Source organism: Excalfactoria chinensis, chromosome 1 (genome assembly GCF_039878825.1).
Source record: "Excalfactoria chinensis isolate bCotChi1 chromosome 1, bCotChi1.hap2, whole genome shotgun sequence".
Taxonomy (NCBI): Eukaryota; Metazoa; Chordata; class Aves; order Galliformes; family Phasianidae; genus Excalfactoria; species Excalfactoria chinensis.
Genome location: NC_092825.1, coordinates 162,065,043 through 162,079,723, shown reverse-complemented (window position 1 = coordinate 162,079,723; position 14,681 = coordinate 162,065,043). Strand labels below are relative to the sequence as shown.

The window sequence follows — 14,681 nt, the reverse complement described above, 5'->3', positions numbered from 1 at the left end:
AGGAGAACTCGTGTATGGCAGCTAGGGTTGGGATTGTTTTTTTCTTGCACTATGCACTTACTTATCTGTGATTTTCCCATGTGAAATTGGAACAGGAAGCCAAAATCTAATTGATGGAATATTTAAATTGAAATGAAGTGAATGAAATAAATACTGAAATTAAAAGAGCTCTCATTATGGAAAATATCAGTATAGAAATGTATGATTCTGAATAATCCTAAATTTTCTCTTAAGGATTTTGCAAAAGAATGTTCTCACCTTTACAAATCTTTTTGCAAAGCATTTTCAAGATCTGTTTTAGTTACCACAAAAGCTTTTGATTCCAAAGAATCATCATTTTTTGCTTGTATTTGTTAGACTGTGCTCTGTCATTCTTTTCCCTGATCTCAAATTTCTTTTAGTTTGCTGTCTAAATAAACATAAACGATTCACGTAAGGCAAACATGTCACTGAATTATAGGTGAGATAAAAGTATACAGTAGTTAAAATTATTTCCTTATATCCCAAACATGATGTGGACTTGTTCTTATTTTCTCTTGCTGAAACTTTTAAAAACTCTTCTGTTAACTTAACTGGAGATTCCGATGGAGAGAAAAACATTTGTTGTACAAGAATATACTTATATAGAGGCCATATTGTATAGAACCTTGTGATGATGTCAAGAAGATGTATAAATTGTGTGTCATTAATCCCTTTCTAAAGCTGAAAATAATACTCTGATTTAAAAGACACAGAAAAGGAGATGGACTTAGCTTACTTAAAGATTTATGAGAAAATAAACAAGCAAAAGACTAGTATTCTACCAGATACCACCTTTCCTTTTCTTCCTTCACACAGATAAATTCTGCTTTATTTTCTGATTTAATTGATAGTAACAATTCATTCAGTCCAACAATGGTTTTGCATTCATTCACCATTGATATTATAGAAGTATCTTTGCTCCCATCCATGTTCATTTCTATGTTGTATGTAGTGCTGAGACTGGATTTTTAAGTGAAGTAGTATTTGCACTTAAATTACTTTTTTTTTTTTTTTTTTTTTTTTTTAATATATTTTTGTGGACATGCACTATTTCAGAATACACAAACAGTGCATAATTGTTAACAATGCACACTTTTTCCTTTTCCAGCAAGACTATATACAAAATAGAAACAGACTTCATGTTCATCAACCTCTATTGAAAAAATAAGGTGTTTGTAGAGCAGTATAAGTTTCATATTTCATTAACGCAGAGCTGATTTTTGTATAGAACTGCAAATACTACACTGAACAAGGAAGTCTGTGTTTTTCTGTGCCAGGTTTTTTACCCCAGGAATCTGTCCAGAATCTGGAAGGAAGCAGTTAGTGAGACAGGGCTGTAAATCTGCTGCAGGACTGGGAATTGTTAACCTGGGTTATTTCAGTCTGCTAATTATATTATATAAATGCACACACGTATATTTATTACTTGATTTTGTTTTTTAATATTCATGTTGCATATTGTGTGTTTTCCAACAAATCAATATGGTTGATGGTTCTGTAGTGAGCAACTTTATTTGTCTTATCAGTGAAATGTTAGACACTAAAAATAGCAGTTGGCAGAAGAGTAACAACCTCTTCCAATCACACTTTTCCTGGTGATGGACTCATAAGTTTTGGTTCTTTCCATTTATTCTTTTGAAACTATCTGGAGATGACTTTTGTGTATTTGGGCTTCAGGGATCTCAGTAATGTTTCTTTCATTATGTTTGGAGAAAGTGGCCTGGGGCAGTCAGCTCCATTTTTGAAAACAGTAAAATGTTATTTGTTTTTATTTTTCAAAGTGATTAGGAAATAGTGATTAGGAAATTGTGCTAAAGTAAATGTGTATTTTTCCACCTTTGTTTCTTCAATTACAGTCGGTTCTCACCCATTCTTCAGTGGAAAAGCACTGTGGAGAATAACAGAATAATGTACTTCAGGACTTTGGATTCAAGTGTGTCTAAACAACTACTTTAGTCTGGTAGATTTATACCTGTTTCTATCAAGTGGGATAAATCAGGAACATGCAATGAATGTAACTACTGGATTGTTTTTCAACTGTAAAAATTGATACAATTACCTAATTCTTAAAAAATTTCCTTTCTTAATAGGTCGAACGTACAATGATCTGAACCAGTACCCTGTGTTTCCGTGGGTCTTAACAAACTATGAATCTGAAGAGTTAGACCTGACCCTTCCAGGCAACTTCAGGGATCTTTCAAAGGTATGATTCAACTCCAACAGACTCTTAGCCATCCTTTCTAGCAAGAAATTTTGTTTTATTATTTAAATTCTGTTTAATAAGTAGATTTTTATATTAAAGTCAAAAAGTTTGAATTAGAGTTATATTTTAGAATCATTTTATATTGAGTCTCTATTACATGACCCTGACTGATCCAGTTCCATACCTTTAACTCCTCAGTGCCTTTTGACTTCCAGTTCCTGAGTGCATTAGGCCACTGGATCCCACTAATTATCTCCCTCACTTCATGAAAACCGATCCAGTGGAAATAAAAAATTTGAACTAATTTTTCACATTGTTGCAGGGGTTAGGCTATAGTAGCAGCACTTATTTAACAATTATTCATTAGACAAGTACTTACGTGTTTTAGAATATGGACTATCTGGTTCCTGTTATTATTTGTGGGTTTGTAGTTTTTTTGTCCTCCAACAAAACTTGGACAGTTAGTTCCTTATAATAATGCAATTCTTATTATGTATTTTCCTAATATTGCCAGACTGTGGTCTATCTATCCAGGTCTGGTACCCAACTTGTGCCACCAGGCTGATGAGAACTTCTCCTGACCAAGTATGGCAGAATGACCTAGAGAGGCTATATTTATGGTCTTCTGGAAGAAGAACAGGAAATGGTTTAGAACTGAGATTTGGGTAATCTTGGTTCATATCAGCCAATGTAGTGCCCATACTTTTTTATCAGGAAGGGCTTTGCAACATCCCCAACATGAGGTATCTGTTGTATAGGCATGACAACTTTCTTGCATCCCAGATTTCTCACATCTGTCAGGACACAGAAGTTGCTCATGCACTTTGAGTAAGGCTCAAAACTGCAGAAAGCCATCACTTTCTGGCTTTAGGAATGAGGCTGGAGAGAATAAAATGACCCTCAAGGGCATATTCTGCACTCCCTACATTATCTGCTTCTGTTAGGGATGAGAGCTTTTGGTGTTCCTGCCTTTAAGTCTGCTTTCCTTTACTTTTCCTGCAAAAATCTTGTGTAGATAGATCCCATCCTGCTTATCCTGTAGACTTGCATCCCTGCTGTTCTTACAGTGCCTGTAGGTGTGGTTTGTATCTTTTCCTTAAAGCCTGCTTTTGTGAGATTTCATAGTAACATGAGTAGTTCTATATTTCAAAATAACAAGTAGAGGCATATTGAGTTTCCTCTCCCCTTTCTCTTGGGTAAATAAACAAGTTTGCTTTGTTATTTACTTATTTATTTTTAATTATTGTTATTTAAGAAATAGAATTCAAACTACATTAGCAATTTGCCTCACATGTAGACAAGTTGGTTGAGACACTGCTTGTGTTTTAAGAACTTTGGCTGTTTCACAATATTATAGGTATGCTTCACAAATGTGTTTTTCACTTATAAAATGTCACTGTAATGTATAACAGGGACAATAAAGGGAAATCTACAAACATGAGTAGAGATAAGCAAGAATCTTGCATGAGCTCATTTACTAGCGTGCATAAAAATATTTCTGTTTAAGAGTTATTAATCATGATAAACCTTTCATTAAGACCCTTACACTTTTCAAAATCCTTCTAATTCACTTCTTTCTAGTATGAATAGCAGTGTGTGTGGTGAGTGCAGCAAGATTAGACTGTGTCTCATGAGTCCTTCATTAGCTACTCAGTTTTGGTTGAATCCAAATTTTTATGGCAGCCTATTAAAGTATTTAATTGCAACAGGAAGCATGGTGATAGCTGAGTAGATACGTTTTCCTCATGAGTTAGTAAAGACTCATTATGGAATTAGTGCTTGTACAGTTTATTAAGTATCATCACAATCCTGGTAATGCTCTCCTTTAAAAAGAAATGTGAAATCAAATCCCCATTTATTAGTTTATTTCAGAATCCATGCAGTGTGTTCAGTGGTACTTTGCACAAGGAACGTTTCTTATGCAGTTTAATAACTGCATCCTCTTATTAGAAAACTACTGGTGGTTTCTTCTGGAAAAGCCTGGTTCTGGCCACTCAGAACAATTCTACAGAGAAGTGGTTAAGCAGAGTGGTCTCTCCTTTCAGGCAAGATCTGGGCTGCATTTATTCCATGGATGTCTGAGAAAACACATGTGCAATCTGTAAAGTGTTTTGGTAGCCCTCAGGATGAAAGGGGTGTAATTGTCATTTTTTTCCAGTGTTTATTACAATAACATCTGATAGTAGTTCCTTAGGTTTTATTTCACAATGGTTTTAAAAGGAAATATAGATTAATGACTTTCTGTAAAGGCAGTGTCCAGTTAGTATGAAATGCAGTACTTCTGTGCACTTCAGCTGTTATGTGTTACTTGCATCCTGTTTCAATTCATGTGCTATCAGTAGAAATCTTAAAAATCAGATCCAACTTGAAGTATTTCCTTTGCAATTCTGTTTTAATTTTCATTCTTGTCCAATATCTGTAAGTAAGCCCCTTCTTTCCTCAATTGGGAGGTGAAGCTGGAGCAGCCTAGTGCTTAAAAACCGGAGCCAACGATTTACTATTTGCATTATTGAAACTAACTGTGCCACCAGGCTTCAGTCAGACCTCTGGAGCAGGTACACACAGTGTATTTTTCACAGGAGCTAGTTCCTTGTGTCACATTTTACCCTGCAGTGCTTTCCTGCAGATCTGATGGCAGCTTGGAACCTCCAGCTAAGCTGCTGATGGAGAAAATCTCCTTTGTCAGTTCCTGACCTTCTGTCTTCCCACACGTTTGCCCTTCTTGGGTTTCAAAAAGCCTCTGTCCTTAATATTCAGCAATTAATATGCCTCAAACAATCTTTTGAAGCTAAAAGAATTCCAGCACTACTACATGCATGGTAAAAGCACTCCAGAGCAGTGAAATTTAAAGTGATTTCATTCTATCATGTTCTGCTTTGTGCTTTGTTGGTTTAAAACATCTTTCATAGTTAACTATAGATACAAAATCTAACATTTTAAAATTACTCACTTGTCTACTATCACACAACGTTCGTACAGAGCTCCAGTGATATTTGTGATAACAGAATATAAGTCTTTTGAAATATTTTAACCTCAGATTACTAGTCTTCCTATATAAGATATTACACACCACCAGATGCTAAGTGAATATAAACTATAAATGTAATTCATATGTTTCATGGAAATGAAATTAGATGTGTTTGGTTTGCCTATGATGTCAGTGACAGAATAAAACATATGCCTTTTGCTTTTAACTCATATTGAAATATTTACATTTCAGCAAAGTCGTTTTGAGCATATAACTCGTCCATTCCTTCTATTACATTTTATTCTGTCTTTATACAGCATTCCTTACTGAGGAACATTTGCAATTGAATGTTATCTTTCTCTCGTAGCAATTATATTTAAGTATATTTAAACAATAGTCTAAAAATACCAATATTCTTTTTCTTTGAAGTGTGCGGAAATTCCCTTATCAAGAGGTTTTTGTTTTTTTTTTTTTCCTTTTCTTTTTTTCTTATTTTACATAAAATTTGAGATTGAAAAAATAGGGCACATGAGCATTGAAGGTGACGTAGCTGTAGGATATATTGGACTTCTCATTTGATTAGACAGCATGGGCTCAAGTTTTATTCATTACATATACAAGGTTAAAGGTTATATTTATTGTTTGACAGGATGAAAAGCTAATGAAAGAGGCTGTCATAGATACATAGATTATCTTTTTACTATCAAACAACCCCATGATCTGCTTATTTTCGTCTTTATTGAGATCTCTTTTGGAAAAATAGCTGTAGTAGTAAACATCTGTACGCAAAATGCATATGCAGCCCCTACTGTATCTTGAATTTTTTTGCTTATGATTTTCAAGCAAAGTACTTAAGATGTGACATTGTTTGCACAAAATTGCATGACTTTTACTCTTAAATTATACTGAATGCATGAGTTTGACATGCTGTATTGTCCCTGCTCATTAAACTGTAAATGGGAATTTCTCCTCATTTACTTCTAGTCATACATCCGGTTAAATAAAATGATTTCTTCACCAGGCAAAGTAATACTAGTATTGACGGGAACGAGATATCACATGCCCATTCATTGAGTGGAAAATTTTTATTTTGTTAATATAGAAGGTGTTTGACTGACGGGTGGTGATAAGCATAACCACTTTTTCTTATTACCGTGCCATTTCAAGAAAAGGAAGTGATAAAGCCCCAAGGCCTCTAAATGTAATAATGCAAATGAACGCATCGAGGTGTGAATATTTCAGGGCAAACCACACTTAATACTTCCTAAAACATGTATGCTATGGGATGGAGTTTAAGGATATCAAGAGCCACTCTCACTGGAAATATTAAATCAGTTTCTGCAACTAAAACTTCCCTCTTTACCATGTGCAACTCAATCATCAACACAAAAAGTATTTTGTTTCTCATTTGGGTTACGCCACATAACTACACATTCTTTTTCTTAAATAGAAAGTTAATTTACCAGGTAAAATTCTCATACTTTGAAAATGCTAGAAGATCTTATGTCAGTTGATAGTTTTAAGATTTGCCAAAGAAAAACTGTTTTTAAATTTGGATAAAATTCAAATTTATTATAAATTTTAAAGTACCCTACTGAGATGCCCTACTTAAAGGTTGATGTTTGTTGTTGCTATTTAATAGAAAAGCGAACTGCCAGAAAAGACTCTCTGTATTCAGTTAAAACAAAATAAACCCAAACTCAAATTTCCTTTTGTACCCAGCTACAGTTTTGTGCACTGAATGAGAAAAAGAGATAAACAGATAGAGTAGCTGCTGTATGAATTGGAGTCAAGATAAGCAGCATATTTCAGTGGCCAGATAAATAGAATGCTGCATTCAGTTCTGCTCTCATGAGAGAATGTAGTTCTATAAAGATAGCTGGCAAAACAGTAAATATTACATGAGCTAGCATAACATGTCCAGTGGATATAAACACTAGATGTATTGACAATACACTGGTTCAAAGGCCAGATGTCTAAAGAGATTAACCAGATAAAAAAAAAAAAAAAAAAAAAAAAAAAAAGAATGACATGAAGTGTGTTTTTTTAATGTTAAAGTAAATACTTACTTTATGTTTAAATGGGAAAAGAAGCATGAAATAAAAAGCAACCTTTGGTATATCAGAAGTGAAGTGACCAAATAGACCCTGAATAGAGGGTGAAGTTTTGCTTGGTTATAAAAAAGAATGTATAATAAAAGATAATATAATAAGCTTTTAAAGAGAAATTATATTATCTGGTATAAGCCTTTGCACATAAATTTTATTATTAATTAAAAATAATAATAAAAAAAAAGGTAAATGACATGTTTGGAAAAAACATTTTGCAAGAGTTTAGAGAAAGAACTTTTTCTTTAAGGTTCAGAACAATTTATTTCACTCAAATTTAACTACCATTCTAGTCTTATCTTTAAAATACTGAAAGTCAGTATATGGATTAACCTTTGTCTTTATACTGTTTTGTGCAGGCCATTTTAACCAGTTTGCACAGTAAAGGCATCTCAATGAAATGGAAATAAAATTATATAAAGATTATATAAAGATGGAGGGATCATTCCATATATAGAGTTTACCAGCATTTAATTGCTACAGTATCAGATTAAAACAGTGTTAGTTGACTTTCTGGGTCAAGAACGGCACCAGCACTGAACAGCTATGAAAAACTCCATATGTATATTCTTTATAAGAATAAAATCAGAAATGTCTCATCCATACAATAAGAAAATGTGATTGACTACTTTTATGTAGAAGTTACCATCTAGCAGTGCATATACCTTATCAGAGTAAAGATAGTTTATTCTTTGTTGAAGAAAAACCACTAAAGAAACTGGTGGTAGACTTTGAATTTGCTCCGTGCTTGCTATTTTATTTATGGAAGTTCCCTCTTGCAGAAGGTGTACATTCATTGGATGAACACAAATTGTAGTTAGGCAGCAAGTTTAATGATAGAGTAAAATGAGAGATATGATCACTTTTACTGCATTTTCAGTGTGTATGATTTCCTATATCAGGAGATATTAAAGTGATTCCATTATTGTGTGAAGCAGCTCATACAGCATGTCTCCAAAGATAGGACAAAGAGAGGCATCAGCTGTTCCCCGTATTTGTTTGAGACAGGACTGGCAGAACTGATATAATTCTGAATCAGAAGTTGCATGACCATGGTGCAACTCTCAGCTCTCTTCTCTTGGCAGTGCTGCATTGACACAGCTGCATTACTTCTGCCATCTCTGCATTAACGTGTCTGTGTTTGCATGCTAGCTGCTCTAGAGCAAGCTGAGACTTGTAAATCTCTGTATTGCAAGCTGTAGTCATACCTAGGCAGTTTACCCAGGCGCACTAGAAATTTTGTGGAATGGCAAAATTAACCAATATATCCTGAATCCCAGTCTACCATCCAGATCACTTCTTCATCCAAACACGTGTCTCCAAAGAAGTCAATGTTGGACTTTCTAGCTGGATCCAATCTCCCCTGCTTTCTTTTTTCCTTCCTTCCTTCCTTCCTTCCTTCCTTCCTTCCTTCCTTCCTTCCTTCCTTCCTTCCTTCCTTCCTTCCTTCCTTCCTTCCTTCCTTCCTTCCTTCCTTCCTTCCTTCCTTCCTTCCTTCCTTCCTTCCTTCCTTCCTTCCTTCCTTCCTTCCTTCCTTCCTTCCTTCCTTCCTTCCTTCCTTCCTTCCTTCCTTCCTTCCTTCCTTCCTTCCTTCCTTCCTTCCCTCCTTCCCTCCTTCCCTCCTTCCCTCCTTCCCTCCTTCCCTCCTTCCCTCCTTCCCTCCTTCCCTCCTTCCCTCCTTCCTTCCCTTTCTCTATCTAAGCTAGGAAATGTTACTTCCCACAAAACATCCTTCAGGAAGGTTTTAGTATGAAAATTTCCATCAATGAAAAAAGCTGGATGGCTCTCATGATGTCCACGTTATTCAACATTTTGTGCATTTCAGCATTTTCCTGCAAATGAATCCTAAAGTAATTGAAAGAAAAATGGATTCTGACTCTGAAAAGAATTTTTATGAGGATGAAGGTAATCTTCAGAATACAGCTTTTTAGGTTTATCATTTAATAAGTTGAACATATGTCTTCTGAAAGTAGATTATTTTAGCTACTTGTGCAGGCATACTTTACATAAAGTGGGAATGCACAATCTTATAACCTATCTTTTATCTTCCAAATTGAAATAACACTTCTCTCTCAAGAGCCTTGAAAACACGATGATTTATTTACATTAGTGTTTTATGTGTCTTTAGGAAAGAATTGTCAAGGTCTTGAGAGAAAATACCTTTTCCAAATACAACTTCACATATATATATATGTACATGCAGATATAAATACAAGTTACTTAAATCCATAGGCTAAATTCCCATTAAAAACAATATTTTGGTAGTAAAAAAATAAAACTTTTTGTAACTGATTTGGAGCATCATTTCTGTTTTACAAATCTTCTAACCACTGTAAACATTTTACAATGAAAAAAAAATGATTTGATGATAGACATCTGATCATCCTCAAATATATACTGATGTACGAGGAGTTTTGGTTTCTACCTTGCCATAGTCACCATGCAACTTCCTTATAGTGCTTTCAAGCACATGAGTACAATGACATTATGACAGATCATGCCTCTCTTGTTCATAGCTTCAGAATTCATTGTAGCACAGGGCAGGATACACCTTCACTGTGGAGGAAATAAATATTCTCAGGGAGTTTTTCCATTACAAAGTGCAATCTCACAGATTCATCTGCTGTTTTGTATATCCTTCTCAGAGGGGGTGAACATTTGCTGTAAACAGACACTGGTGTGAATTACTGCCTTAGCTTTGGAAATTTTCAGCTGGGGACTGGAATCTGTCCTGGTAGAGACATGGATGTAGAGTGTCCTCAGTGTGGTACTGGCAGGTACCATCCAGTCCACAGACCAACCCAGAACCATCAGATAATTTAGTGATCTGCACATATATCCGCAAAATTTGCCAATCCAATAGGAAAAGAATGTGTTTTAATAAGTTATTCTTACAAGGAAGTCATTGGGAAATGATTTTAATGTATTGGCAACTTATGTGCTGCAGTAATGCAAGCATGTTTCCTGAAAGTGGTAGGATGTGTAATCAAAATAACAAAAACACAAATATTTATTTTATTCTTTTTCCAATAGTTAGGAAGCAAGCCTGGAAAGTGTTAGGGAATTGCTCGTACTTCTTGTTCAAGAATGTTTTGTGAGGTCTTGCAGTGCAATCTACATCAGATAACACTGATCCTTAGGGATTACTTATACATTTTACACTTATGAGAAAGCTATTAACATCTCCATGACACAGCAAAGTATTAAGCCTCAAGAGTGCTTCATGTGAAAAATTACAAAACCACTGTGCTTTTAAACGTAACTTTTCATCAAGCACTATTTAAAAACAAGCTATAGTATTTAAAATTAAAAAACAGTTTTATGTCAGTCTTTTTAATGGCCATCTCAAAAAACATTGCAGCACAGAAGGAATAACATATCTGTATACTTAGAAGTGTTCAGTTACATACGTAGCACAGTGAAACACTGATTTGACCGTGTACTGATAATTCTTTTCTTAGATTTTAACTGAGAAGAACTGTGCTTTGGAGTGAAATGCAAGAATACTTGTTAGCATTTTGAAAAAGATCAAAATGTTTATTTTCAGGTTGTAATTCCCTTAATAACAAGAATTGATGGTAGAAATTTGAACTGCATAATTGAGAAATTCAAGTCAAGTAGTTATTAAAAATTGCAGGAAGTTCTTTAGGGTGGAAATGTGTTCTCCTCTAAGTATTAAACTCTGTATGATTGATTAAAATATTAAATTGATTAAAATTGATTAAAATATGATGGTTCTTTGCAGATAGGTAGTAGTCAGTACACATTTAGTAATATCTCATCTGTATAAAGTGATACTTTTGTCTTTTTTTTTTTCTTTTTTTTTTTCTTTTTTTTTTTTTTTTTAAGAAAAAGCTTGTTCATTTCTCTTAGTAAAACTTTGCAGGACTCCAATCTTGCAGGACTATGCATGGATTTTATGTATTTCTGCTTAGGATCACCAGACACCATCAGCAGGTCTGCATGAAATCTTTTCATCATGAACTGTGCATTACAAAGTATCCTGTGTGAGCAAAAGTCAGTTTTCATTAGCTGTGTGATTATGATGAATGACAGCAACAGAAATATTAGTTTGGCCTCAATGCATTTTAAATGCAGTTTTAGAAGTCTATTTCCAGAGTAATGTTACAGAATTAATTGGGAAACAACTTTTTGAAAGTTTGCAGATACTGAACATTTACATTTGCCATTTTAAATAAATTAAGTCCTAACAATTTTAGTACACAAAACCTTTGAAATACAATTATAAAATTACAGCAAGCTGAAAGGATTACTACAGCATGGAATGAGTTTGGTTGCAGAATCTCATAGGCAGTAAATCTTAACATAAAATTAACCCATGACATATCAGGCATGCTGTCCTTCAGCTGATAATATGTTTGCCCTCTTATCCTTTTGCAGCCTATTGGTGCTTTGAACCCAAAGAGAGCGGTATTCTATGCAGAACGTTATGAAACATGGGAAGATGATCAGACTCCACCTTACCATTACAACACCCACTATTCTACATCTACTTCTACGTTGGCTTGGCTTGTTCGTATTGTAAGTATTTCTAGATCCTGATTTTTACTAATAATTTACTTACAGCATCTCTTCTGCCATTTACCTCTGTATAAAAATCTCAGTTCTCCTCACTAATTTAAAAGTCTCACAAATTATCTGTGTATACTGTGTGTACTCATCTGTAGTGATCAGGAGTTTTTTGTTACACAGGCAGTCTGAAATATATTTAACTTTGATGGTGTAAATTCAGGTAAACCACACGATGAAAAAAATCCTTCTAAAACTAAATTCATCTGAAAATCTAAATCTAAATCCATCTGACTCTAGACAATACAGAAAATGAATATTACTCATATTCACTTATTATTTTAAACTACAGGCAGGTATATACATTAAAGAAAAACCTTTCACAAAAATCACATCTGACTTTGTCGAAGTGAGAGGGGAATTAAAGAACCAGTTCTATATTAAAATAGTATAGAGTAATATTTATGCAAATGATCTATATTCTTGGTAGATAAATAGCTTAACATTTTCCACAATGTAAAAATATAGGTTCCAGCTTCAAACTGCTCTTTCAGTCCTTTTTTTAAAACCCAACCTAGGGAAAGGGGACAAACTGCAAAGATAGAATGAATCTGGATTTGGTTTACGTGTTAACAGAGTGAATTACAGAGAATGGATTGTTGATGAGAGACTTAAGGTTTCATAAAGAAACCTGAATTCACGAAGAGTTGAGTCACTGTGTAATTACTGAACTCAAACTACACTCTGACAATAAAAATCTGTCACATAAGATGCATTGTAAGCATATTTCACACACAATCAGCCAAAACAGAGCTACACAGAGGTAGAGATCTGTGTTATCACTCATCTCAGGTTCTATAGACATGCCCTGTTCTGCTCAAAAGGGAAGAATTCATGTATCTGTGAGTTCAGGACATGCTCCTTAAACCCTTGGGAAACAAAGTGTTGATTATACTCCTCTAAAGGGTGATCTCTGGGCTCCTTTTTAATGTTACTAAATTATTCATGTACTGTGAATGCATTTTATGTTCTTCTTTGTTCACTTAAAGTTTATTAAAAACAGTGGGTTTAATTGCATGTTTATCTATTAATTTTGGCTGCTATTCAACTAAAGATCTTCACGTGTTAGTCTGCAAATTCCTAGGTCTGGAAGTCTGCTTGCTAGTTGAATGTACAGCACACCAAGGAGTATTCATTTCCTGTATTAGGCTAATACTGTGTCATTTTTACTGCTGTTGTTTATATAGTACCATAGGTGTTCTCACTGTCCCTGATTCCTGCACAAAAAAAGTGAGAGAACAAGGTCTCTACCTTGATGACCTTGCAATATAGACCTGACAAATTATGTTTGTTAAAACAAATAGAATACTTGAAGAAGATAAAGCAGAAAACAAAAGGAAAAGTAGTGTTTTCCAGGGCAGAGATTACTGCTGGCAACATAGAGAACAGTTTAGGGAGAATTTAAATAATAGTACAGGTAGACAGCCATTTGAGCACAAGTGATTAGAATAAGCAATCCCTATTGGGAGGAGACAATAGAAGTGAAAGGGAGACAAGCATGGGGAAACTTTAAAGCTCAGAAAAAGGAAAAAAGGAAAACATGTTGAGCTCCTATAGGGCTGTAAGTGGAAAACCAAAATAAAGATTTGAAAATAAATGTGCAAAGTACCAGAGAAAAATCATAGATTACAAAGTCATAGTGATTCTTAGAGAGAGATTTTTGGCAACTGAGTAGTAAATAAGAAATCCTAAGGAAGGCTATTGTGCCAGTGAAGTTAAAAAAGGATTTCTTCCTGGTGAATTTTGAAGTCATCATTCGATACAAGTTTAAGAAAATTGTAAAAATTGTTTACAAAAAGCAAATTGCAGCCTAGTCCAGGCAAAGACAGGCAGCAATGCAGAGGTTCAGATACAAAAATGCTTTCTTTTAGAAGACTGGAGATGATTCTAGGAAAAAGCTGTATTATAAGAAGGTTTTTGTCAGAAAGGAACAACATATGATAGTGAAAGAGGAATGGAAAGTAAACTCATAGAAGAAGATTGAATAAATCAAGGAATAAAAGGAAAGAAAAACAAAAAAAAGAGGAATGTGAAGAAAACAAACAAGAAAACAAACAAAAAAACAATGACCAAAACTGCACTGGGAATGAGTCTAGATAGAAGCAGAACAATGTAGAGTAATGTAAATCTAGGGGGAAGAAAATACGTGCCTAGACCTTCGTATTGGAGGAAATAGTAGTTGCAGTAAGAAAGGTAGTTTCAGCCACTCTGGTGTACATATATATAGAATTCTGTAAAAATCAAAATCTTTAACAAAACAGATTGAATTTTGTTTCTTGGCTTTGACAGATGCAATCTGATTCCTGTCAGTTCTTTTCAGAGCATTGCAATATCACATTTCTGAGTCAACTCTTCTCCATATTGTCTTATGTTTCCTTCTGTTTCTGTCCTTTATTTAATCTATCAGGCTACTTTTTTAAAATGCAATATGTACCTTAGACTCAGTTCTCTCCAGCTTTATTATTCTGATATTATCAATCTCTGCCACCAATTTGCCATTAATAAGCTTTTCACTTTAGTACAGTTTTCTCTCGAACTCTTTTGTGTACTAAGAATTTCCATAAAACATCCATCTTTTAAAGTGACAAATTTCATTACATTTCAAAACAAACAAACAAACAAACAAAAAAAAAAAACAAAAAAAAAAAAACATACACACATACACACACACACAAAACCCAAAAACATTAACATATAGAATTTCTTATTTGTATGTATTCTTCTGCTTTCCATTCTATATCATAGAATAGGATGTGATCCTTTACTGCAGTAGTTATGAGATACTATCAGA

At 34.2% G+C, this 14,681-nt stretch overlaps 1 protein-coding gene across 7 annotated transcripts in view; it reads left to right on the top strand.

Annotated features, from left to right (window-relative positions):
- NBEA (neurobeachin) overlaps window positions 1–14,681 on the top strand; it is a 449,426-nt gene that overhangs the window by 361,191 nt on the left and 73,554 nt on the right. For all 7 annotated transcript variants that reach the window (XM_072361559.1, XM_072361556.1, XM_072361557.1 and 4 more), the window contains 2 exons: window positions 2,112–2,224; window positions 11,702–11,842. In XM_072361559.1, coding sequence (XP_072217660.1) covers window positions 2,112–2,224; window positions 11,702–11,842 — 254 coding nt within the window. The remainder of the gene's footprint in view (window positions 1–2,111; window positions 2,225–11,701; window positions 11,843–14,681) is intronic.